Source organism: Rutilus rutilus (assembly GCF_951802725.1).
Source record: "Rutilus rutilus genome assembly, chromosome: 7".
Lineage (NCBI taxonomy): Eukaryota > Metazoa > Chordata > Actinopteri > Cypriniformes > Leuciscidae > Rutilus > Rutilus rutilus.
Window position 1 is genome coordinate 33467020 of NC_140221.1, and position 26698 is coordinate 33493717.

The 26698-nt window shown below is 36.8% G+C and overlaps 1 protein-coding gene across 50 annotated transcripts in view; it reads left to right on the forward strand.

Annotated features, from left to right (window-relative positions):
• Positions 1 to 26698, forward strand: part of arvcfb (ARVCF delta catenin family member b) — a 206360-nt gene that overhangs the window by 162908 nt on the left and 16754 nt on the right. For 34 of the 50 annotated variants that reach the window (XM_084412992.1, XM_084412979.1, XM_084412978.1 and 31 more), the window contains 4 exons: positions 5109 to 5226; positions 7620 to 7791; positions 10455 to 10472; positions 11893 to 11964. In XM_084412992.1, the coding sequence (XP_084269118.1) occupies positions 5109 to 5226; positions 7620 to 7791; positions 10455 to 10472; positions 11893 to 11964 (380 nt within the window). The remainder of the gene's footprint in view (positions 1 to 5108; positions 5227 to 7619; positions 7792 to 10454; positions 10473 to 11892; positions 11965 to 26698) is intronic. The other 16 variants (XM_084412981.1, XM_084412990.1, XM_084412947.1 and 13 more) reach the window with 1 other exon arrangement.

A 26698-nucleotide genomic window follows, 5' to 3' on the forward strand; every position in this document is an offset into this window, starting at 1 on the left:
TGTAATAGGTTACAGATTACAAGTTACCCTATTTAAAATGTAGTGCATAGTATAACTATAAAAATAAATAAATAGTAAAAATCTGCATACTATCCTTTTAACCACTGTGTGTGTGAAGGGAAAACATTATACCATGTAAGGCCTAATATTGATTTCTCACTAACAGAACCAAGAATAGATTCTAGTTTCATACTCACTGGCAACCCAAACAGACTCCCCCAGTGTAGCTTTCATAACATGCATGTTTTTTTAACTAAGGTTATATTCCACCTAACATATTGTTTATACTCCGTGACCAATCGTCGTGTAGTTAAATAGCTCTATTTTGCAAGTCAAAACAGTAAACTAAGGATTTGTCCATTCATTCACTACGCTTAATGTAAATATTCATCATAGGAGATGCTTCCTCAGGATCGGCATTGAAACCTTCATTGTCGATAGCATTTTAATAGTTGGCAAACATATTTTGCACTGTTATATTTGTGCCCTTTTCTAATTTCTGGATGAAATGATTTTTACATTTTTACAACGCATTTTTATCACTCGCCATAGTGGCAACTCTCAGTCAGGTTGTAGCCTAAAGCTTTCAGCGGCAATGTGGATTGATGTAATTGACATCAAAAATAGGCAAAGCAACACATTTATATTATTCAAAATATCCTAGATTTTCCCCCCTTTGTAATCGTCAACATTTTCATAAGTAACTGTAATTTAATTACACATTTTTTTCTAAGTAACTGTAACGGATTACAGTTACTTGTAACTCCTTTACATGTAACTAGTTACTCACTCCCCGACACTGGCTGTTGCTATATGAGAGACAACCGATATAAAATATGAAACTAATATAAAAGGAAAGTGGGAATAGATCCAATCTTGTATAGATTGAACTTATTTGTCTTCTGACAAACTCTATGAAAAAGACTATAGAAACATCTCCAAATAATAACTAAAGGCAAAAATCAATAGTGTCTGTTCTATATTTAACCATTATTGCTCTTATGTTACAAACCTCTTTGTAGACACTGATCCTTTCCTCTGGGGGTCATTGAAGCAGCTCAGCTTTTGATTAAGATGTCCAGTCACTAAAGGGCTTTATATCACCATGGTTACCATGCATTCTGCCACAATAAGTGGAGTTCATTTTTTTTCTTTCTTGCACCCACTTCTGTCTATAAAAGGCAAGAGAAAATTGCTGTATAAGAGGTTGATTTGACTTTTTATATGAAAAGGATGTCTTTTTTCCATTCAGTGTGGTCTTTGCATGACTCAGCAATTATAACTGGGCCATGGATCCATATATAATAATAAATGTGTTTTGAGTCTCTAGCTCAAACTGTGATGTCTTGGCCATCACTGTCCTTGGCGAAACAGCCCAATGATTGACATGAATTGAGCACAACTCATCAGATCATGTTACCTTCCTCCACTGATGTGATCTTGGGCTCAAACAATGTGATATAGTGCCAAGCCAATGCCTTCAGTGATCCTTCTTTTCTAGGATTCACATATTGTTGCACTCCATGTTGACATTGTGGCATTAAATCAGTTTATTGTTGCCTTGTTTGGCTGTGACTCTCCTTGTTTGACCCATCTAGACTTCCATGGCAATGGCGGATAAGCCTCCACACACAGGTCTGATTGTCTAAATCAGCTTGCTAGCGGCAGAACCAGGTCATTGTAGTTCAGTTTCATGACCTCAAGTGCTCCCTTTAAATCCTTAATCTTGTGAGTAGGTACTTTGAACACAGTGTTGTGATCTGGTTGTCCTTGATCATGAAGGGCGATATCTAAAATGTGCATGGTGAGGGGTTGATTGATGTGATCTGTTGTTATGTGATGAGGTAAGAGGTATGATTCAGGTATGATTATATTCATGTCTGTTCCTTACCCCACTGTTTATTCTACATGTAGCAGGGGTCTTTCAGAAGCAGGATTTGGATGCTACAAAAACTTGTCGCAGAAATTGTGTGTGATTTATTTCACCACTCTGTCTTCTTCCTTTAATTTCCCCCCTCTCTTCTCTTATTTAAGCTGCGTCGTGTGTGAGCTCAGCACTGAAGCTGTGTTTTCCTCTCTAGCAGCCAGGCCTCTAATCTCCTGCTGCTACTGCTGGTTGTGCTGCAACCTGCTGGGCCAAGTCCAAATTCTGCTTGCCTCTCTATGTGTGACTCTACCTCCCTGCCTTCATCCGCCCTTCTTAGCCTCTCAGTCTGTTCCTTTACTTTTTAAGTAAACCATTTCATAGAACATCTCAGATATCGGCAAAAAAGAAAGAACTATAGGTAGGAAGCATGCATGGACATAATTGTTTATTTATATATCCATTACTTATTGAGTTTATGTTGATGTCAACTAATATTGGCCCTTTGAATATAGTAAAATATAGTAAAAACCATAACATTCTGAAATAATGTTATACTGTTTTCTATTTTAATATATTTAAAAAATGTAATTTATTCCTGTGATCACTCCAGTCTTCAGTGTCACATGATCCTTTATTCAATCATTCTAATATGCTGATGGTGCTCAATAAACATTTCTTATTATGTCAATGTTGAAAACAGTTATGCTTCTTAATATTTGTTAAAAATTATTCTTTGATGAGTCGAAAGTTCAAAGAACAGCATTTAGTAACATTATAAATGCCTTTACTGTCACTTTTCAATGTAATGCTAATTAATGCTGAACACAGTTATTAAAAATCAGCATTATTAAAAATCATATATATTCTTTTTTTTCTGATTTCTGCAAAATCCAGTATTGGTCAACCTCTTTCTTTATCTTAATTTTTAATATGAGGAACATCCAGGAATGTGTCTTCTTGAAAGTGATATTTCGCCTTGCTTTCTTTTCTCTCTTTTACTCTTTCTCAACCTCCTTATCTCTCTTTAGCTCATTCTCATTTGCCAAGGCTCTTGCTGGCTATTCCCCTGTGACAGGTCAGTCAATATTATCAGGTTAACTAGTGCCTCAGCGGGTCTAAAGGATGCTATAGGGAGAGGTGGTAGTTCAGCCATCATGGCATCATGTGTTTCCACATGCCACCTTTCAGCAGGTCACTAGCACACATCATTGCAGACATGCGGTTGTGCACAACGCCACTCCATCCTCATCCTGTCTTTTTAGCCTCCGCTCAGCCTGTATCCATGGAAACTGTATCCTGTGACATCTGTTGCCTAGTAAGCTGCTTGGAGGCAGAGTTTTGTTTCCTGTCTCTCCTTGGCAGAGGGAAAGCGCCCTTTATTTATTTCTTTGTCCATTGTAACAAATGTGCACATTTGTAATTCCTGATTAGTGTGTCCATGTCCAGTTTAAACTTGAGATGTTTGGAGGTCTTTGAAGTCCTAACACAGAGCAGAACTAAGTGATAAAGTGTTTATCAGTAAGATATTCACTTTATTTCACAAGATTTTGCCAATATTTCTAGGATATCATTTCTTGCATCAGCCACTGAATCATGTTATTGTACTATACAGAACTATATTAGGGCTGACAATGTAATATTTTAAATAAGATTATTTATTTAATTAAAAAATTAGAAAACACACACACACACACACACACACACACACACCCCTGACCTGTACATACATTTCCTGGCATCGGAGTAAATAATGCTTAAACTGCCACCAAACACATATTATTGTTATTATTTTTTTTTTTATTTTTGTATTTTTTTTTTTTTTTTATCTGCCACAATATAAGTCTTTAATTCTCAAACTGTGATTTAGGTACAAGTAATTGTAGGCAGTATTCAATATTGTGCTGACAGTACTTCAGTCATTAGGGAGGAAAAAGACAGGTAGCTGTAAAAATGCAATCCATCTCTCTTATATCTGGATTGCAGCCACAACAGATGTACAGCTGGAAAATGTTACATTCCATATGGGTGTTATACTGCAAATGGGTTTAAATTTCAAATACTGGAAATGGACCCATTTGTTTGGCAGGGTGTTAGTTTAATTTATGTTTTCTCCAGTTGTCATTTGATAGTGATGACTGTGGAGTGAGGCTTTTTTTTTTTTTTTTGTAGGATTTTAGCTTGGCAATCTAGTTATAAAAAACTGCAGCTTGAACAGCTGGTAGGAAAGAAATTTCAGGGTTAAGAATGAAGAACCCAGATGGCTCCTGGTGCCTGCTCAGGCTGTGGACACAGAGGAGGTTCTTTTAATTTTTTCTTATATAATGCTGCTAACCTTGTAACTTTCTAATGTAATCTGTCCTCCATCAGGACACTGGTCATTTTAGCAGGTCTGAGAACATTAATGAGGGATAACTGAAAGTACCTCAGCAGAATGAGGCTTGAATGTGGGTTTAATTGGATAAAAACAAAAATGTATCACATAAACATTTGTGCACACTGAGAAGCACGTTTCAGATAGCATGTGAACCGCAAATTGATTCCTCTTTCACATCGGAAACACATACGGAAACAAAAATGATGTCAAAATACCAGTCTCAGCAAGTATTCTCGTAAACGCAGTCGGTTATGTATTAAGTAGACGTAAAAAGTTGAGAAAGAAATCAGATGTGTATCATTTATATTGGATCTGTGCATTCGGTCTTAAAGTGACAGCAACCTATAAATACCTGCTGCTGTCTAAGTCATTAATGTTTATCAAACAACAAAAACAAAGATTGATCTATATTTAATTTATACAGTGGACACTATAGTGTTTTTTTACATTTAAGCTGAATACACAGTTAGACCTTACTTTATTTGTAACTTTGTTATATTTTATTTATCTATGCTTGTAATTGGTGTATTTGATATGTATTTTACTGACTACTCACTTGCCTTTTAATAATGTTTGAACTGTATTAGTTAGGCTAGTAGTTTTTGCTGTGATATTTAAATAATTAAAGTGTGCTTTAAGTAATAAATGGAAGATATTGGTCCCTTCAATTCCTTAACCTCTTTTTTACCAGGAGCTTGTATTTACTTTTACAAGAGCAGTTTGACTAAAGTTTAACTAATTAAATTATGATTTGTTTAGCTTGGCAAGCTAGAGTTTCAAAGTAGCTTCCTCAACAAAAACTTCAGCTTTTGATGTATAATCAGTAAAAATGCTTGCGCTTAATCATGCTTTTGCTATTTGCCGTAGGAATGTGAGCTCAGACGGTGCAGAGGCGCGCAGACGTTTGAGAGAGTGTGAGGGGCTGGTGGATGCCTTGCTGCATGCTCTGCTGTCTGCTGTAGGAAAGAAGGACATGGACAACAAGGTGAGTGTCTTTAGCAGAAGCTGGAGCATGGATCCATCTTTGTTTAAACATTATACCATTTCTGTCTTAAAATTACATGATAGTAATGGTTGTTGCAACGTCGTATGCAACAATGCACAATTGTTTGGCAACCCATATTTTTTGCATGGTCGTATGCAAAAAAAAAAAAAATATATATATATATATATATATAATGTCAAGATTATAATATTGATATATTTTTATCAATATTGAAATCATGGCATTAATATTTCGATTAAATATTGCATTCAATAAAATCATGCTGCCGCATTCCATCCAGAGCACCTTCTTTTCCTTCACAGTGGCGCGCTTTCGTTCCTCCCTAAGCCAAACTTAAAGGGATAGTTCCCCCAACAATGAAAATTTTGTCATCATTTACTCACCCTCAAGTTGTTCCAAACCTGTATGAGTTTCTTTTTTCTGTTGAACACAAAAGTAGATATTATGAAGAGTGTTGGTAACCAGACAGTTACAAATGCAGTCTACTGTTGCTAAACTGTGGGACGTGCTTGATAATAAACAGTATTATTAAAAGCACATAAACCGAAAAAGAGATACTGTTCCCTAGTCGGCTTTCTGTGCGCGAACTCCGAGACCTATTTCTGTTGAAAGCTATTACTTATATCAATACCACTGTTAGTACATCTTCCTAAAAAACCTAAAGCACTATTTATTTAAAGGTATAGTGGAGGATTTTCCCGAATTTTAGAAAAGAACCGCCCTCTCCACTTTTTGAAAAAATGCACATGCGCAACACTCGACCTGCTCCCGAGAGAGAACGCCTATTAAACGTGTGCACGAGAGAGCATTCACAAGCCTAGTTCTCCTCGTGCACGCTCTGTTTACAAGTTGCTGTCGGCATGGCTCATACAAGCCTACTTTCCAAAAGAAGATTTGCACTATTATGTTGCAAATTATAAACTAACTCAAAAACATTCATGCAAGACAAAATGTCAAATGCCCTTCCGTGTTTTATTTACTTATTATACTGATCGATTGAGTGAGGACTCAAGACATGATCTGCAATGGAGAAGTAGCTTGTTGCATTTGTGTAATAAATACTATGTCAACACATTGGAATTATCAAAAATGAACACACAAGGTTTTAGAACATTTCAGCGTGATACTTTTTGCCATTTGGTCATAAGGCTACTTTAGACAAATTGAGATGTTTACCGTGTCTGCGCGGTGCGTGACTTGTGCCAGGGCTAGCATCGCTAATCATAGCTTACATTAACTTTTACTAGCAGTGATTTTAAATGGATTTCTCCAAATAGCATGCCAAACTTTACCTGTCAAGTAGAAACTTCGCGACTGAGGCATCAGTGGGAAGCCCAATCTGTGCTTTTAGCGCACGCCAGCGTGTGAAATATTCTCCCAAAAACACTCTGGTCTTGTTTCTTTCTTCAGAAGCCTTTCTCTTCTTGTCATACAATTCGTAGACACTTTTTCTCTTGCGACCCTCAGACATTTTGAAAAAACCCGGTGAGAACGGGCGAGCTTCAATGAATGGCTGAAACCGTAGCTCACCACACATATACACCCGAAAGTGCGCATGCGCAGAAAGCGAAAACTACCTAGGGACGAGCACGTACGACGGCCTTACGTAAACATATCACCAGAATGATTGACAACTAGGAGGACGAATAGTCTTGATGATCCACCCGGAAAAAGAAAATCCTCCACTATACCTTTAATTTGTATTTTTGTTCTGTTGTATTTTTTGTCGGTTTGGTTTGTAATAAGTTTCTTTATTCTTATTGTTTTGCTGACTGTAACTGTTTTGAGGACTTAATACTTACATTAATTAACCTAGTATTAGTTTTTGCTGAAGTATCGATAATTGTCATGAAATAAGACTTTGATCACCAATAATCATGTTAAATAATCGTGATTTCAATATTGGCCAAAATAATTATAACTTTTTTTCTATAATCAAGAAAGTGGATATCTACTTTATGGATATGTTTATGCCACTGGCCCCATGATCTTAACTTGAAACAGAGGGATCTTGTATCATCTTGAAAGAGTGATAATTTGTGATAATGACTGCCTTGCTGTACATTATCCCACTTGTTACTTGGCTACTTCTGAAATAAATAAATAAATGAACACAAAATATTGATCTGAGTGTAAATAGTTGATGAGACATGAAACCAGCACAGCTACGTTGTCATTGTCATTTTATTATTATAAAATTATTATTATTAAAATGTTTATTTACTCTTTATTAGACAAATGGTCACATTTATATTATACTTTTATTTTTTTTAATATGTTTTAACATATCTTTTATATTATAATATAAATGTTTAAGGTCTTTTCCCCTCTATATTTCATTCTTTCAATATTTCTCTCTTGCTGTCTCTTAGTCTGTGGAGAATTGTGTTTGCATCATGAGGAACCTGTCTTACCACGTGCACAAGGAGATTCCAGGGGCTGAGAAGTTCCAGGACCCCTCGGCTATTCAGGGTCCCGGCTCTGCTGGCACTCAGAGGAAGAAGAAAGATGACGCAGGCTGCTTCGGAGGAAAGAAGGCCAAAGGTCATTATTGAATTCTTCTTCATCTCATCTATGTGCTTTATACTTCTAAAATAGTACTGAGCACCTTTATATCACTGAGCCTTGATCATCAACAGCCAGATTCTTCAATCAGCAGCAGGTCCATGGAGGGCAGTATGATCCTAGCATTTACACAACATCATAAATAGCAGTGCAGGCAGATAATAGGAAGCTAAATGATGCTTGAGTCTATTTGTTTGGCCTGTGCTCTATTGTGGCTCATGATTCATAACTGGAGTGTGTGTCTGGGGTATCAATGTTGAATCAATATTCATCTTTAAATGGATGTGGGTGTAGGTTCAGTGTCTGTGGTGCTACACTGTCTGAGATGAATCAGTTCTTCCAGACGATGCACTTGTGTTGTCCAGGTACTCGTTCTAAATACAATGCCAGGAGAGCTTATTGCTTTCCAGGTTCCAGCTGATTTTTTTTTTCTTTTTTTCGCTATTTCTTGTATTAGTTATCCAGATTTTTGTTCTCTCAAATTAATTGATGAGAGACCTCTTGAATATATTAGTGATCTGAATTAGCGAATTGATTCTCGAACAGACCTATCAAACAAACTGAAGGAGCAAAAAAGCAAGAATGTGCTTAAACCACTAAGATGACAACGTTGATGGCATACTGTGCCTCATGAGGTTTGTTTATCTGTCAGTGGCCCTGCAGATGTACTTTGAAAATGCAATTGACCTACAGTATATTTGCACCAGAAAACAAAAATTAAGAGATGTTTTCCCAGCAAGCTATTTAGACAGATCCCTGGTCCCAGGCCAGCAAAATCTTAACTGAGTTAAAAGGCATCATTTAGTATTGTTCACAAAACATATAAAGTTTATGTTGCCATGTTGGTTAACCGCAAATTTAAGCAGAAAGTGTGTCGTTTCAGCACCACTATCATGTTAGAAATTATAAAAAATTGGTTTGCACTGTATTTACTCTTAATTATTAAAGTGTGTTAATCTCATATAGATTACACTGGCATTCAAAAATTTGGGGTCAGTATTTTAAAGAATTTAATGATTTTATTCAGCAAGGATGCATTAATATGAGCAAATGTTACAGTAAAGACATATATACACACATGTACATGCATGTCTCATTATATTATTAACCTTTTACCAAAATCAAATCAAATAGAGTTATAAGGTTTTTCACCCGCAAATTTCTGAGAATTTCAGACATATGTGTTTTGTCAGTCATTAGAATGGCCACATCCGAGGCAGTAAGTGCATCGCAATGTTTTCATCAACTTAGGTCATAAAGATATTATTGCAGCTACTGTAAATTGGCACTCAAGTTTTTTTTGTTTTCTCTAATGCTGAGAGAAAAAAAACATTTCACAAACATTTAATAAAATTGCACTGACCCCAAACTTTTGAAAGGTAGTTCTTTGTGTTTTCACTTAGCAGTAATGATCCTCAGCACTCAGAGGTGACAGACGTTTATAAGACTATGCTATTAAACTGAATGAGTTGATTTTCAGGTGGTTAGCTGAATATCCTGACTTTGACATCAGTAAATTTCTCAGCCAGATTTTCTTGAAACAGTTTATCTACCATCACAGTAGTTGACCTGAAAGAGAAAACTGTCCGTAGAAGACTGAACATGCAAATCCCCACTATAGAGCTGGTAAGTCCTGCCCATCCGTAAAACCCCAAGTGGACCTCTAGGTTGAAAAATCGTCAATGCAAGTGAATGTGAGAAAATAATAATTTTCTGGTCCCGTTTGAATTGTGCCATGAATGTGAACATATGTTGTCTGTGAATTTTTTCTATAATTTTTCATGTTACGAGTTTGACAGTATATTGTATGATTCTTTGGCTAGCAGTTGTGGAAAAGACATAACGAGAAAGACTACATGTCGCCTATGTGACGTCACCCCATAACACATTTTCCCTCCACTTGTCAAATCACGGTGCTAATGCTGCGATAATCTATGGAGACAGATCGCGATGCCTGTGTGTTTTGTACCCAAATGTCACCATTCAAACCAAATGGGCTGTTCTTTCTTCAAATTCCTGTCTGATGTAAAAACTAGCAGCGAAGAGTTGTAGTCCACAAAGTGCTCTCACACAAAGTCTAACCGTATCAAACTTCTACCCGCTAAATTGTAGCATTCTTCACACGAAAAATTATATAAAAAATTCACAGACAACATATGGTCACATTCATGGCAAAATTCAAACGGGACCAGAAAATAATTATTTTCTCACAATCACTTGCATTGACGATTTTTCAACCTAGAGGTCCAGTGGGGTTAGCGGAAGGGGCGGGACTTACCAGCTCTATAGCAACCCAGCAGCAACTCTGAGAATGCAGCGCACACTTGTGTTACATTATGAATTGTTCTGACACATTGCAGAACACAATGGCGCATGGAATATGTGAATATTCTAACTTTCTTGTAACCATTTAGTGAATTTGCTCCAAAGAGCTGTGCAACATGATTGACTCTTTTTCACTTGAGAGAACTGATGGAACTGACTCTCTCCTAAACCTTTTTTTTTTTTTTTCGCACTATTCTTTCCTATGTACTTTTAAGTGGTTCACAAATAAGTTCTGTCTGCTTTAATACACACACTCTCTGAATCTCCTCTCTTCTTCCCCTGCCTGCTTTTTTTCCTTATTGGTATTGCTGCTGTAGAGGAATGGTTTAATCAAGGTGAGTGTCTCTTCCTGCTTTTCCGCTGTCTGTCTGTTTCTCTCAGCATACACTCACTAATACCCCTCCCTATATCTTTATCAGAATAAAATTGTCATCGCTGGCCCTTTTGCACTCTTTCAACTTTCATTCTTAAACATTCCTCTCTTCAAGGAAATGTCAAACCGATTTACAGATTTAGCCAGATGGCATAGATGTCTGCGTGTCTTTTGTAATCTGTTAACGAGGCCTGGCTTTTTCATTTTTTCTTCTTGCCCATTGCTTAAAAGGGATAGTTCACCCAAAAATGTCATTATTTACTCACCCTCATGTTAATCTAAACCTGTATGATTTTTTTTTTCTTGCATAGAAGACCAAAGGAGATGTTTAACAGAATGTTCACAGCTTTTTCCATACAATGATAGTGAATGTTGACCAGAGGCTGTCAAACACGCACAGTAAAAATGTAAAAAAAAGTGCCATAGTGCAGTCCATGTGACATTATCTACAAAAGGTGCATGCAATGTCTTTGTCTGCAAAAAAAAAAGAATCCTATGCTAAATGAGCTCTGTATTTTGTTTTATTTATTAGTTAAAATATTTACAAATCTTTAAAATTAATTTAATGAGAATCAACACTGCATAAAATATTAAGACTTGTTTTCATAAATTGTATCTTGTCTTGTGCACAGATTTTTAAAAAAGATTTTAGGTTTTGAAAAAGTGCAAAAATAAATCTGTCAGTATCTTAAGTTGCTTCTCAAGTAAATGTATCTTGTTTTTGGAATTTTTAAAGGAAAATAAATATACAAAAAAGATTAATCGTTAATAAAGATTAATTAATCAATGCAATTCATTCCTTCATTTAATAATTCATTCAGATACTAAACATTCACTAAAATATTCAATTTGTAGAAATAAGACATTAAATGCTTCAGTGAAAGATTTTCACTGAAAAATGTCTTTTCCTGTAATATTGTGGCTTCAGAGGACTTAATATGTAGTGTGTTTGAGTCATGTGGACTATTTTTAAAATGCTTTTTGTTGTTTTTGGAGCATGTCAAATATGTTTGGAACAATATGAGGGTGAGTAAATAAAGGCAGAACGTTCATGTAGATTAACTGTCCCTTTAACATGTTCTCTGTGTGTGATAGTGGAGTAGTGTTCATTACTTCACTCCGTCCTCCATGACAAAAGTTTTGCATTTTTAATGGGGGGGGTTCCACTCTTGGGAGCTGGTGTCAAGAGTTTGTCTCTGCATATCTGTGTAGTAGCTAGATTTATGTGTGGCACGTCTGTGACTGTGTATGTTTCTGAGACTTGGGTCTATTTGACATTTTCATACCAGTAAATTCCGTCTCTTATAGAGTGACACTTACAACTGCTCTCTCTGTCTCGTTCTCTCACGCTCTCTCACTCTGCCTTCTCCTTCTTCACTTAGGGAGGAAAAACGGAGAGCATGACAAAAACTATGACACGTTGGACCTACCCAAGCGCACAGAACCCACTAAAGGTACGTCTTTATTTGACATCACCGAATTATTACATCTTTAAGCTGCCACTCTTCTGAAAAAGGGACAGGAAAAGACCTGACTCTTTGGTCTCTCTCAAAAAGAGAGAAATCTAGTCATGAAAGGCAGGTGAAGTGAATTCCAGTAAGATACAGTCTAAAAATAGCCCTCTTTAGTATAAGCTGTACCGAGGGTTGTACTACACAAAATTATGGGAAATTAAGCTCTTTTCCAAAACTTAGTGAGCTGCAGTATTCTAAGGCATCACAGGCACACTACTGTGAAATCTGTTCCAAAAGTTAGGCTTCTTAATGATACCTTGATTTGACAAATTTACTGTAAAGGCAATCCCAGAATGCATCATGACAAGCTCAAAAATGGGACAGTAAAGACCTTTGCTTCAGTGCTACGAAAGATTTTTATTTCAAATAAGTGCTGTTCTCTTAAACTTTCTATAAATTACCATTTAAAAGAACGGAAAAATTTAGCATTTTATTTTTAGCATTGTGTCATTGCAGCATCAGAAACATTTTAGAATATTTAGGATTAAATTGACATGCGTCAAACCAATTTGTTGACAATTTTTTGTTACATGCTATTTGTCTAATGTTTGTTTAATGAAGATAATCGTTGGTCCTGACATGGCATAAAATAACTATATATTAAAAAAAAACATCTATTGCGCTAGAGCTGCTGCTTAAGTCACTTATAAGGTTCCAAGTCTGTTCGGATGCTTCATTAGTAGGCTGTAGGCAGTGAGTTTACTAGGTTTTGAAGCAGAGCTTCGGTTTGCACAAAGTGCATTGAGTGCACATAAGCATACAGAGATCCTCTGGGAATCCCAAGTATCAGGTAACAATATTCTTCTGCCTAGGCCTTTTATCATTATGACAAACACAGCCGTTATCCTCAGTGGCAGAATGCTAAATAGTCAATGTATTTTAGTGCAACTAATATCCTTGACCAAGTCCATCCAAGTAGAATGAGGCTGATTTACCCTCAGAAACACACCAGATTGAGACCGTTCTGGATTAAGCCATCTGTGTGTGAGATGGATATTCAAACCTTGTCTGCAAATTAATCATAAGGCATGCAGGTTAAGGGAGAATTTAGACAAGATGTGTTGCACTGTAGTGAAACAGAACAGGGGTCTCGAGACTAGACTTGATGTCTTAAACCCTGCAAAACAGCAGTCTGTGTGGCAATGGCCATAGATGTCCGTCTCTATTTACACCCCCTCAACAGTCATCAGGGAGCCACTCAATACCTCTTTCCTTCTGACAGACTGGGATCTAGGATCATTTTACCTTTGAGCTCTACTTAGTGGGAGAGGAAAATGTTTTATTGAGGCTCATTTTTTATGTATTACTATAGATGAGCCACAAAGAGGGATGAAAAATGAATCATTTTTAGATGACCTGATTTATTTTTCTATGAGTCTGTGAGGGAGATATTTGCTTGTGAAGACATCCCATTAAAGAGGAGAAATACTGTTTACTGATCTCCCCACTCATGAGAGGACCATAATTTGTGTTGTCGGGCTGTAAAAGAGAAAGATAAAGGTGAATGAATAAATAGGAATAATGCTAAATCAAATGTAGTCATCAAGCTTTAGTAGAGAGGTTCACATGTGTTGTTGGTGGAATGTTTTGTTTGCCAGAGGAAGAACAGTAGCTCATGATTTTGGGGGGAAATCTTTGGTCATTCTTTAGTCCATGAGAATGGATGAATTATCAAACAATTGAATACATAAATTTGTATATAATATTTATTTGGTCTTTCTTGAGTCCATGAAGATGGATGAATGATCAAACAAAGTTGTACAGTTGTATTTAAGATTTGTGGCTGAGAAATGGAATATAAACAAAAAAATGTAAAGCTCTTCCATTTGGTCTGTAAGATTTAGCTTTAAAATAATAAATAGTGACAGTAAAGAAAAGTAAAGAAAATAAATATTTCAGTAAAGAACATGTTATGTCAAAGAAATTATTTTGAACTTTCTGTTCATCAGAAAATCCCCCCAAAAAATGCTTCAAAGTTTATGTAAGAAATGATTGACATCGGGCCGTTGAATTGTTTAAAAAATAAGTGGTAATGCGTGAAGCAGCAGAGTGGCTGTTACTAGAGGTTCGAGTTTGTAACTAAAGAAAAAATATATACAAACACAACAACACGGCATCAGTGAGAGGAACTTCAGTGCAGCTGGACTAACTTTTAATCAGAGGACGGCGGTGAAACCATCAGCTGTCGATGCCGGACTGAGAAGGATATATTTGTGTAAATAGTTGTGCAATACTTGAAGTTCGAAGTTTGGGATCCAAAAGGAATTTATGTTACTGTTACACCTGTTCAACCAGCAAACTTTCATAATTGGTAAGTACTGTACGTGATTTTTCTGTTTTGCTTCTGTGTGCTGACTGCTGAGGGAGCCGCTGTGCTTTGATGAAACTGCGTTTATTTACATATATTTGATTAATGACTGTTGCATGCAATCCTAAAAATACAGAATTTTGCAAAAAGTTATTTGTTTTGAGAAACCAATTTCGGGTTCGGTCTTAAATTTGAACAGTTCCATTCGGGTCGGGTCCAACCATCTTGGGTACGGACCGGGTTCGGGCTTCAGTTTAAAGCCTGTGCAGACCTCTATCCGTTACACCTCGGGTGTGCATAATTCTTCTAATAATTCAACAGCACGGACTCTGAGTCATTTATTCCGCTTATATTAGAGTTGCCACACCTCAAGACATTAATATGCTTTATTTCAAGACATTTATAAGGTTTTTGTACTTAAAACCCTCTTGTGTATCTAATTTCTTGTGTATCTTTCAAAATGAAGCTTGGCCATTGATATGCAGACTAATGCAGTTATTAGAGAGAGCAGCTCTCAACAGTGTTTGGCAGCAGCGTCTCTACTAAGTAAGTTTACTAAACTGTTTTTGTTTGAGTTTAACTGCTTCAAGAACAGCAATGTTACTACCTCGCTACTGAGAAATGTCATGTAGCTTTTCTGTTGCGAATCTATTTTACTGATAAAGTTGCAGGGCAGCGCTGACAACTTTCTGTGTACGTGAACGTTTCCATCTGTGTGTCTGTACTGTATGTGTGTGCTTTTGTATGGGAGAGAGAGCGTGAGAAAGAGAGTGTGCTTTCCATAGATAATTAAACGCAATTTTGTGGGAAATATTTTGTCATTTTTATCCTATGATCAATGTCTTTGTGGATTTCAGAATATTACTGTTGCATTATATCAAATAATGCTGTATTGGTAAGCAGGAGACTGGCTTTTGAGTAGTGGTAGTGTACGTTTCTACACATTTTTAGGTTTAAAACACTTTAGTAAATCTTGACTCCATAGGTGTTACAATCCTTCTCTGTGGACGCAGATTCTGTGAGAGCCTGCTCAAAGGTTTGTGTGTCTGTGTGTGAATGTGCTGACTATTGCAGAACCACTACTAGTCTACTGGTGTGTGTTTTTACTTTTCTCACACAGCTTTGAGTCCAGTTGACCCTCCAGATACAAACAACAGTCATGTATTAGTTTGTAAATATTTTAAGGGGCTTTGTTTTCGCATAACGTTTGATATTGAGTGTTGCACAAAGTAAATAATAGATGCTGGTCAGGAGATTGAAGGAGCAGTTTCAGCTGTTCAATAGCAATAGCATTTTCATGTCTCACTTCAATTAGCCTCTATCTCATTAACATGCTAAATGGGGATTACTGATCTAGATTACAATTCATTTTGATGGTTTATCGATGTAAGCTGATTTTACCTTTTTATAGCAAGTCAAGCAAGCAGATGAGCTTTGGTCCACAAATTATACCTAAAGTATGATTCAGATGGGACGTAAATGAAAAACACCCTCTCCTCATCCACTTTGCATAGTTTTAATTATGTTCTTTCATCACACCTGTTATATTCTGTAAAAAACGTATGTATTAGCATTTATTTATAGGCATCTGAATGCATTGGGCTTTGTGTTTCCTGTAGACGTATGACATAAACCTGCACTTGTTTGAACAGGAAAAATAATCTCTTTGCTGAGAAGTAATGAATACACAAGGATTCACATTTGTCCATGAGAATAGGATTAGGGTTGAGAAAAGGCAGGAGATCAGATGAATAGTAAGTCTGATCTAATGTCAGATGGGGATTAAGATGCAATAAATAGAACCGGGTAACTGAGTTTGCATCTATTCTGAGCTTCTCTCTCTGTGTGATATATCCATACATCATAACCGTGTGCTTGAGAGGCTGCTGTGACAGCTAAGAGTATTGAGGGATTTTGGTCGCTTAGCTAAACCTGAGACGCACAGCCATGGTTTATTCACTGAGCATCTTTGTTGCGTTTTATGCCTCGATAATTTGATTTCAAAGAGGACCTGTTGGAAAACTACACGCCATTAAAGAAATAAAGGCTTCTCACCGCATGGAAAAAGAGACAGGAGAGAATTAATTAAGGATTCTCTGAGGGAGATGAGAATGACAGTGAGGGCACAATGTTTTTTTTTTTTTCAAAATACTATGAGCTCGCTGTCTACTGCCTACATAGGCAGCTGACTTCTGAGGCTGTATCCTAATTGTGTTGTATAATTGTAGTGTTATTGTATCATTGTTTTTATTAAATGTGTTTTAAACTATTATAAATTTTATATATATATAATTTTTTTTTTTATTATTACATAATGTTTCCCACTAAGCTCATTGAATGGAATGCTGTCCTACTGTCATTTCAGTGGGAATGCAATCAGGGATTTCATGTTCAAATTCAAGTTGGTCACATGGATTAAGTGTGTTGACCAACATAAAGCTGCTTGATTTGAAAGTGACTCCTGTATGAGCTGTGCTTCATACATTGCTACAATATTGACAGTAGGCAATGGACCTTGATGTGACCTCTAGTGTCATGAGTGTGCCTATGATCCTTTAAAAGCAGTTCAATAGGTTGTGGAGCAGAGCTAATGAGTACATGTTCATTGGTGTTAACTGAAATGGCATTTACTATGCTATAGAGGTTACAGAAGGTGACTATTAATACGCCTATTGTGTTTCTTAGCTCTTAATTTAAACAATGCAGTGAAGCCAATGTTGTATTCCATAAAACCATCATAACAGAGTCTTGTGAGAGATGAAGACACTGAATTAATTCCATGTCATTTTTTTTCCTTATTGCTTTTTTTAAGCCCTCTGATTCCCATAACATGGTGACATCAGGTGGAGGAAATGATGATGAATCATGTTGACTGTGTTCCGCTGTGGTTCCTCCTGCCCCTGAGCAGCACGCTTTACACAGAGTCCAACTTGTTTACAGATGAAAATTCTAAAATGAAAACCTAAGCTTTATTCCAAAGCCTACTGAGCTGAATTGCTGTCTGCTCTTTAGGTGTATATGTAAAGGCAGTGTCCTATTCAAAATAGTACATTTTAAGTGACTGATTTGGAAACAGCTTGCATGAAGCGCACTGGTGACTAGACTCACAATTGAATAATTATTTTTTTATGTTAGCATTTTGCGAAGCGAATTACTACACTATAATGACCATAAAGGACACAGACATTTTGTGAAATAGTCAAATTTCAATTATAGATGCTTTATAGATAAATAAATGAATGAAAGCTTATGATTTTTCTCTACTTTTCACCGTCGAAGGATTTTGTTTTCATGTTCATAATCGTGTAGCTGTAAAAAAAAGAAAAGAAAAAAAGCTGTACATAAAACAGATTATTGGATTACATTTTACAAGAAAATACTATTGCAGTCTTTCTACCTCAAAATTGCATGTTTAATTCAACGTGTAGATTGCCGTTTCTTTGTGATTATTTGTCGAATTTAGCGATTTTCTGAGTGAAAATAGTTTCAAAGGAAAACATACACCAAATTTTGTTTAAAGAAAAATGTCCGCATTTAGCACCTGAATTGTTAGTGGTTCGTGCATAAGAAAGATTTTGTGTTGAAACTGAAGTGGCTGTTTAGTGAAGTTGCTTAGTGGCATCTCAGCAGCTTCTAATAAATTCATGCTTTTGTGTATTTGCCTGTTGATTAGAGTGTAGTAATACCTTTTAGAGCTCCCTGTTCAAGACTTTTTAATTATAGAGATTCATCTTTTTTCATTGTAGAATTGCCATCACAAAATACAAGGGGTTGTTTGTACATTAGACTAGTTCTCCCGAGGTAATACAACACATACAGGCCATACGCTTTCTTAGTCTTCTCCTGAAGAGATGTGTGTGCCTTTCATTGCATCGCTCCATATCTCATTTAATTTGCCTCTGTTGCCTGTTGACAGCTCGCCCGGTATGGAGATTTACGTGTTCTCCAAACAGAGCTGAGCGGTACAGACGGCTCACTTATGAACAGCATCTTGCCATCGTGCCTGGCGGCTGTGTTGTTGAACCCACCATTGAATTTAGAGAGCTTCTTAACAAGAACAACATTCTTAATTGGGATGTTTTACAGCAATCTACACTTGAGAAATCCATTTGTGTTATCCGTTCGAGTCCTCCATTAGGAAACTGTCTCTGCTGGGATTAGATATTCTGCTCTAAATCTGAAGCTGCCATATTTTTTCACTGATGTTTTGTTAATGAACTCGAGCTCTCTACCGATGTCCCTGTTTATCAGAGCTGTACATTTCACATTTATGCTGACATGCTTCATCTGGCCCTCGTTCTGTCAACACGGTCTTTCTCCCACATGCTGTGAGACGCCTCAGTGACTTTGAAATAAAAAAGAAAATCTGAAAAGGACTTCTGCACTGCGTAAAAACATTTTCTCATATCAGTATAACATATATAATGATAACATCAGTATTTCAATCTTGTTTTCCAGTAAAAATGTCTAAACATCCTTTGTTTATTCATCTTTTTTATGTATTTTTCTTTTAAATTTCTTAGCAATTTTCACAGTATATATCTTGAACTAAATTGTATATTTTAATATCTTTATTTAATAATTGTATTATTCTTGCCGGTTATCATAAACTACCCTCATTATGAGTAAAATGTGTGCTTATAACAAGATTATTCTCTAAAAAAAAAAACTCATCTTAATATGCTTCTCAAATAAATGTATCTTTTTTAGGGATATTTTGATAGTTTTCTTGAAAATTAACTTTAATACTTACATTTTTGCAGTGTAAATAAATCTCAAATATGAAGACTTGACTTTGGATTGGAATGGATTAAGTTAGTTTAAAAGCATTTTAATTTAATACAGAGAACAAGTTGTATTGAGAAAGGACAATCATTCCACCCCGTCTGGATAGTGTTAAGTTTCCATCCTCTTGCAGTATCTTCATCCGCCCATGTGGAATGTAGCAGCCAGATCATGTCACAGACAGTACTGTGTCAAAAATCACATACTCTTGATAGTGGACTGTGAGTAAAAACAAAATCACGCGAAGATGACTGCAGCTGCTCATCATCATAGTCTAGTTGGAGACACACACCGAAATGCTTACTTTAGTACTCATTAGGTGGTCTTAATGTAGTTTAACAGTTACCCAGTTCTTCTCAAAGATACACATATCTTGGCAGCTTGCCTTTCATGTTCTGAGTCTGGGGTGATGAAAAAAAATCTGAATATTCTGGGTGTACGCCAGAGATGCCACCCATGGAGGTGCCAGTCTATGTAAGAAAACTGGCAGTGGCATCCTGTCGCTTGCCAATCATTATCCCACCCGCTGATGACAATATTGATTCTATTGTACCGCAGCTCGTGATCAACAAAAGACCAGCAGCTTTTATGTGGCATGGTGCTGAGAGGCAGTACGAGGCAGTGAGTCGTGGAAAGAATCAGGATGTTTTCAAAGCCTTTCTGAGCAGAAATGCTGATCTTTGAACTGTATTTGAATATGAAAGTTGTGCAGGTTTGCATCATTTGTATTACAGTGATGAGGAGAAAAGCAGACAGTGGTTGCTTTGATTTTAAATTCAGAATTAAAATTTGATAATTGGAGGGACCTATGACCAAAAGGGGCCTGTGTCCATGTGTTGGTAATAGTCATTGTCTTAGTGATGACCAGGCAATATCACACCATACCTGGGCCTCTGGGTCACCAGGGCTTTGTACAAAACCTGAGAAATTCTTAGAAAAAAATACAATATAGAGAGAATTGATGAAGTCGCATCAGACTCTAAATGTTTGAGTAACAAACTAAGATCGGGTTGACGGGTTTTTTTTATCCCAGTGTTTTAACCACTATAAAAACTTGTTTGTTTCTTTGGCTGCAAGGCTGTCAAACTCCTACTGCAAGGAACACGACTGTGTGATTTGTTATTGATGTGGGTATCTTTTTATGCAGCTTCACCTGTATTAGCCAAAACAAATTTCCCTTAAAAACAGATTGGTATTATGTTAAGTTATGTTAAGATATCTTCACCTGATTGATTTTTGCAATCAGCATAGATCCATCCTTTACTGCCAATGGCATCCCACTGTGTGCAGATCAGTGGTTGGTTGGTGGAAAGAATAAAAATGTGATGGAGTGTGATGGCGCTGGTGAAAGAAAAATATGAATTCATAAATGTCAATTTTTCATTATTTTCAACTTATGATTTAGACAGTTTAGTACTATAAGCACTATAGTCATGAAATATGAAGCTCACTTGAATACAAAAGTCTTCAAAGTCTATAAAACTTGTCTGTTAAGTCATTGACTAACTAAAAGTTTTGAACGCAGCCCCGGTGCATTTCAGAAGTTTTGGGTGTAAGAGGTTTTAATGTATTTTTAAAGTCTCTTATGCTCACAAAGGCTGCATTTATTCATCCTTGCTGATTGAAAGTATTCATTTCTTAAAAAATAAATAAAAGGTTTTGAGAGAAGTAATAGCAGTAGGCTGAATTCAGAACAGCATACTATCATACTACTCTTACTATATCTTCCATATAAAATATACAAAACTTTACTTAAAATACTCTCATTTTTTGCAGTGTAATTCCCAAATATGAAGACTTGACTTTGGATTGGAATGGATTAAGTAAAAGTCTCTTACGCTCACAAAGGTTGCATTTATTCATTCTTGCTGAATGAAAGTATTCATTTCTTTTCTTTCTTTTTTTAAACACTTTGAGAGAAGTAGCAGCTGCAGGCTGAATTCGGAACAGCATACTAGCATACTACTCTTACTATTTCTGCCATATAAAATGTACAAAAAAGTAGTATTTTAGAATGCTGTTCTGAATTCAACCCTAGATTGATGGTAGCAGAGGCAGGGAACAATAAGGTTCAGGTGCACCTGATCAAGCTCTTCCAGCAGTGTTGTCACACTTCACTTTTTGGCCACTGCACTTGAGTCATCGATGGGCATGCAGGGTCTATTATGGTTTGAGTGAAGGTGAATTATCTATCCTGGCTCCCAGATTTTGGATTTGGGCAGTCACCTGATCCCAGATCAGCCTAATATCTTGAAAGAGCCTGCAAATAGCACTTGCCAAAAGGCCACAGACAGCTTAATGATGGATGTAATAGATGATATGCATCATTACGCATATGTTATTGTTTGTGAAAACAAATCCAGCAGACAGTGTCTAATGGGTACGTGATGGGTCCAGGTACAATGCATGTGAAAATGAGCTAGCCATTGTCCACTGTGAAAACTCATCAGTAAATTATTTGTTTGGGCTTGGTTTTCAATGTCTATTATTTACGAAAACCTATTAATAATAGTTATGTTTATCAGTTTTGCTGTTCAATTATTGTACTATAGAGTCTGGCTGAGTAGACGAGGGCTTGTGCATAATATTGCCCAGCTTATGTACGTGACGCAGAAAACCATTCTTCACTGGCCTAATGGCTTAGGCAATAATTACAGGGCTGAATTAAACTACCGGGAGGGAATAGAGTGAGATTTACCCTCCCATCAGGGCCTTTGTGTGCTGCTTTTCAGCCAGAAGAGGATGTTTCTGTTTCTCAGAGAGATGCTTTACACACACACACACACATACTTGAATGCAATTAGGCACAGATTACTAGGCAAACCGTCAGTGGCGTCTACATAAAAAGAGCTGCCAGCCTTTATTGTTTCTTGTTTTGCAAACATGCCATTTTATAAATGAACTTTTTAAAGTGAAAACTACTGTCATTTGCAAAATGCTGGAGCGAGAAGAGGAAGACAGAGCGTGTCTGAGGACTGGGCTTTATTCCTGAGATTATAATTTCTGGCCAGGTTTTTTTAGCCAGTGAAAAATGAGGCGTCAGAGGACTTGTGGATGCGAGATGAAGACCCAGGGGAAAAAGAAAAGATGTAGAGCATGTGAGAGAGAGAGAGAAACGGGGAGCGTGTGATTATTTATCATGTGCTCGAGTACGGGATGGCAGGAAGGTGGGTCGTGATCGTGAAGAATGGGATATGACATCAAGCCTGCAAAGGGACATCCTTCTCCAGGCAAAGCAGATCAGACACATCATCCGCTACCGACATCCCTGCAATGACTCAAACAAGCCTAACAAAGACACTATGCAGCTAGAAAGAGAGAGGGTGTAAGGGAGAAACAGATGAAGGTTTGAGGAGGAGGATTGCAAACAAAAAATAGAGACTGCAAGACTGCTGCTGTTGCATACACACAATTTAAACTCTGTTGCTCTGTTCCAAAGGTTAGTAAGCTGCCTACAGAATCAGCATCTTAAGGCATCATTTGTGCGCTTCCAATGCTGTTCCAAAAAGTAAGCAACTTAATTATGCTGCCTCCTAAAATAGCCACATTTTAAAACAGCATAATAATGTATGTATCCTTCAAAACAAAGTAATCCCAGAATCTGGACAAGACAAAAGTAATCTATTGAGGAAAAGAAAATAAATTATAAATAAATGCGACTATGATCTATAAATATGATTCAATTATAGCACTATACATGATTAAATGCAGATTCTGATGTTTAAACTATTGATAGGCCTACTTAAATTTGTATATATTCCATTAAAATATATTATAAACAAACTGTTTTTATATCTATATATAACTGTATTGACATCATTTGCAAGTCAAGTTTTGTTGCATAAGGAGTTTCATATGTAAGACATTCCACATTGGTCACTCATGCTGCCTTAGAAGACATATGTTGGCAGTAGGCAGCAAGGCAGCTTACTATATTTTGGAATAGAGTATAAGATTGTGTGTGTCTATGGTCCTGGTAAACCCAACATTATGGGGACAAAATGTCTCCACAAAGATGGCAATATTCGAAATCCTTGTATTTGTGGGGACATTTTTGGTCCCCATGAGGAAAACAGCTTATAAATAATACTAAGTGATGTTTTTTGAAAATGTACAGATGCAGAACGTTTTCTGTAAGGGTTGTGTTTACGGGTAGGGTTAGGGGATCGAATGTACAGAAAAAATCCCCAAAATCTATGGGAAGTTCCCAATGGAAACCCAACATGCGTGTGTGTGTCTGTGTGTAGTCATTCACAGCATCAAAAAATGACGGATGCCATCATGAGAATTCATAGCAGACTGTTCAAACAACGCTTGATTTTTGTCTTGTTCCAATGAAACTCAGTGTTTGTTTCAGTCCTGGGCATATTGGCTGTCAGACTAGATAGACGATTGAAGAAAAATATAATCTGTGGAATTTTTTTTACAAAACTGTATTTTCATAAAAACACAATCTACATGTGTTTTTAGCCTGTAGGCATCTCTCTTTCACGTATTTGACATCAGTATGTATAATGCCTCTGTCCTATTTAATCTGTTAAATTTATTCATGGGGTATTCACCGGGCAATTTGTACTTTTGTGTCACTAACCATTTGAATTAGTAGTGTCATTATCATATAGTGAGATCATAAAAACAGTGGCGTGAGTTTGCAGCACACCTCACAGCACGTCTCATGTTAAGTGCTTTAGCTGTGCGTTCTGCATGCCTTCTCTTTCTCCCTTCATTCTCAAAGCATTGCACGAGCTGCCACTTGTGTCTGTATGAAAGTTAAATGATCCTGAGCTCAAGGTGAACCCCAAAACAGTTTTTTTTTTTTTTTTTTGGTGAAACGGCTCTAAAGATGTGAGACTTAGAATGTAGCCTGTAACCTTTTTAAAATAAGGTTTTATTGTCCTTATCTTTTTTTCCCCAGGATGCTTTGGCATAGCCTTCACGCTAGCCTCTCAATTTAACAGCAATTGGCAGCAACTACCCACCTAGCGCTCCTTATATGTACCACACAGGAGACTTGATTTCAGTTAACTTTAAAGGAGCTGTATGTAAGAAATGTATTTCAATTAATCATAAAATGGCCCTGATATGTCACTAGACATTAAGAAATCATGTTCATTTCAAATACTTATATCACTGACAACAGTAGTCCGGCCAGGATATTGTCACTTAAAAAGTGAAGTTTAAGCCCTCAACTGATGTTGATGTTGTCATCTTGTGTTTTGGCCTGATGCTCCACCCTCCACCTATCTACCAATCACGAAGTCAGTAGTGTTTCGGCATCCGGGTTGCCAGCTCTGTTCTAGTTACCACAGCTGCAGCTACAAACGTTTGTGCTGGATCCTGCAGCCTATCTGGCAACCTCGAGTCAGGGGGGAGGGGGAGGGGATACACTGCTCTACAGTCATTTGAAAGTGATTGCAGTACCAGTTTTGGCCACAATCTTACATACAGCTCCTTTAATAAACATAAAATACACATTTACACAAATATTGGGTGAAATATTTATAAAATAATTTAAAAGTTTGCTGTCAGTAAATATTTTTATTAATACATTTATTCAGCAAGAATGCATACATCAAAAGTGACAGTGACATTAAATTCATCACAGGAATAACGTTTTAAAATATATTTAGAAATATAAATTAATTATTATTTTAAAGTTATTTCAAATTAAAAAAAATATTTCACAATATTAAAGCAACACCAAAGATTCTTTTGTACCTTAAAATAATGTTTCCATAATCGTTTCAGTGGTTCATCAACTCGTAACAGGGTGAACGGCACTTCTGGATTCGCTTTGCGACCCTCTATCGGCTATAATCGCACTATGCAAGTTTGCCAGATCGGGTAGCGGATCTGTAGTTCGAATGAGACATAAGAAACTACAAATTTGACTTGCTTTACGACAAGCGTTACAATAGAAAAAAAATAACAAGCAATGTCATTATTTTGTTTTTCTTCGTTTCTGATGTCGCAATACATCATACTTTCATAAAATCATGCAACATACTCTACCTTGTCTGTGGACATCGTTATTTCCAAAGCCAGTGCTGGATAAACAAATAGCATGCGTGCTGCGGTAGGCTAAATTATTTATGACAGCGGTAATGGACAATTCCGCTTCCAACCTGTAGGGGGACTGAAGAGGAAAAGTGCTTTGGTGTTGCTTTAATGTTTTCAGTGTTTAATCTAATAAATGCATAAGGGACTCAAAAATATATGAAATATATAAAATCTTAACTACCCCAAACTTTTAAACAATAGTGTATATAGTAGGCACTTCTCTCGTCTTGAATATGTTTTTTCACATTTTTACCATTCCACTCCTGCGAAGGATACATGGCATGCTGCCTTAGTATCTGACCAAAATTGGGCTTTTTGAAAGTAGCATAAAGTTGCCGTAAAGTGCTTTTCAAACGGCTTTCACATCCAAAGTGCACCTCTGTCTGATGCCTTAAAATACTATCTAGGTAGACAACTTAGTAAGTTTTGGATCAGAGCTAAATGAAGCATCTATATTCTCTACTGTCACCTAGATGTTTGTATCTCTTCTTGTTTACTCTCTCACTCTTTATTGAATAGATTTACTGGTGTGGTTGGACGGTTGGTTGCCTGGGAGATTGAAGGGATGGCTGTTTTGAAGTGCTGGTGTGTGATCATCTCCTCCTCTTCCTTTTTCAGCTCGACTGTTGAACTTTATACATAGAGCAGCTTATTTCCTTGTCTCCTACAATGCTATTCAATCCTATTCAATCACACAGCTCTACCCTGGGCTATCTAACTATTGTTTAAAGAAGAGGCAGGGTTAATTCAGGACTTTATCTGACCTCTAGATCTTTTATAATTCAATGATGCAATTCAATTTCCTCTCCCTCGCACCGATATCTCAATGAATCTCTCAGAATCAGTTTAGCAGCTACCATTATTTTGGTTCATGGAAGATTGATCAAGGTTTTGACAAATTCAACCTCTCAGGGTTTTTTATCAGGAAAATATGAGATAATGGATATCTTTTTCATAATTTCAGACACAAGATTCTCATGCCAGTGTCTACACGTATAAACATGGATTATTACAATGACATTTATTCATTCACTCCACAGTGCATTCTTTTTAACAATTCTTTAATAGATAGCCACTAAAAAGGTTTCACAGCTGTTAAAAATCTAGTCTTGGCAATCTTTGTGCCTCAAATAAACATAGAGTTTAAAGGCCCATCGAGTTTAAAACCCACAGGAACCTGGAGAAATAATGTGAAGTGCATTATAGCTGTCGGTCGGTCCTGGTAAGGATGGTATCTTCTAGTTCAATACTACAATCTCAACATTATTTACATAGAAAAGTAATTAAATCTGGGGGGTTTTGTAAGTTGAAGGGTGGTGTGAAGGGAGTGGATGAATAGAGAGGGGAAATCTCTATATGAAGGGCAGTTTGAAGACTGACACGCCACATAATACAATTCATTGAGGACAAGCAAAGCAAAAAGACCTCCTTGGGTGAGCCGTGACAAGCTGGTCTCAGCAGCCGGTCTGGTCTGGGATGTCACAGTGAGATTTGGCCGGCCAGAGTACATAGATGAGAGGG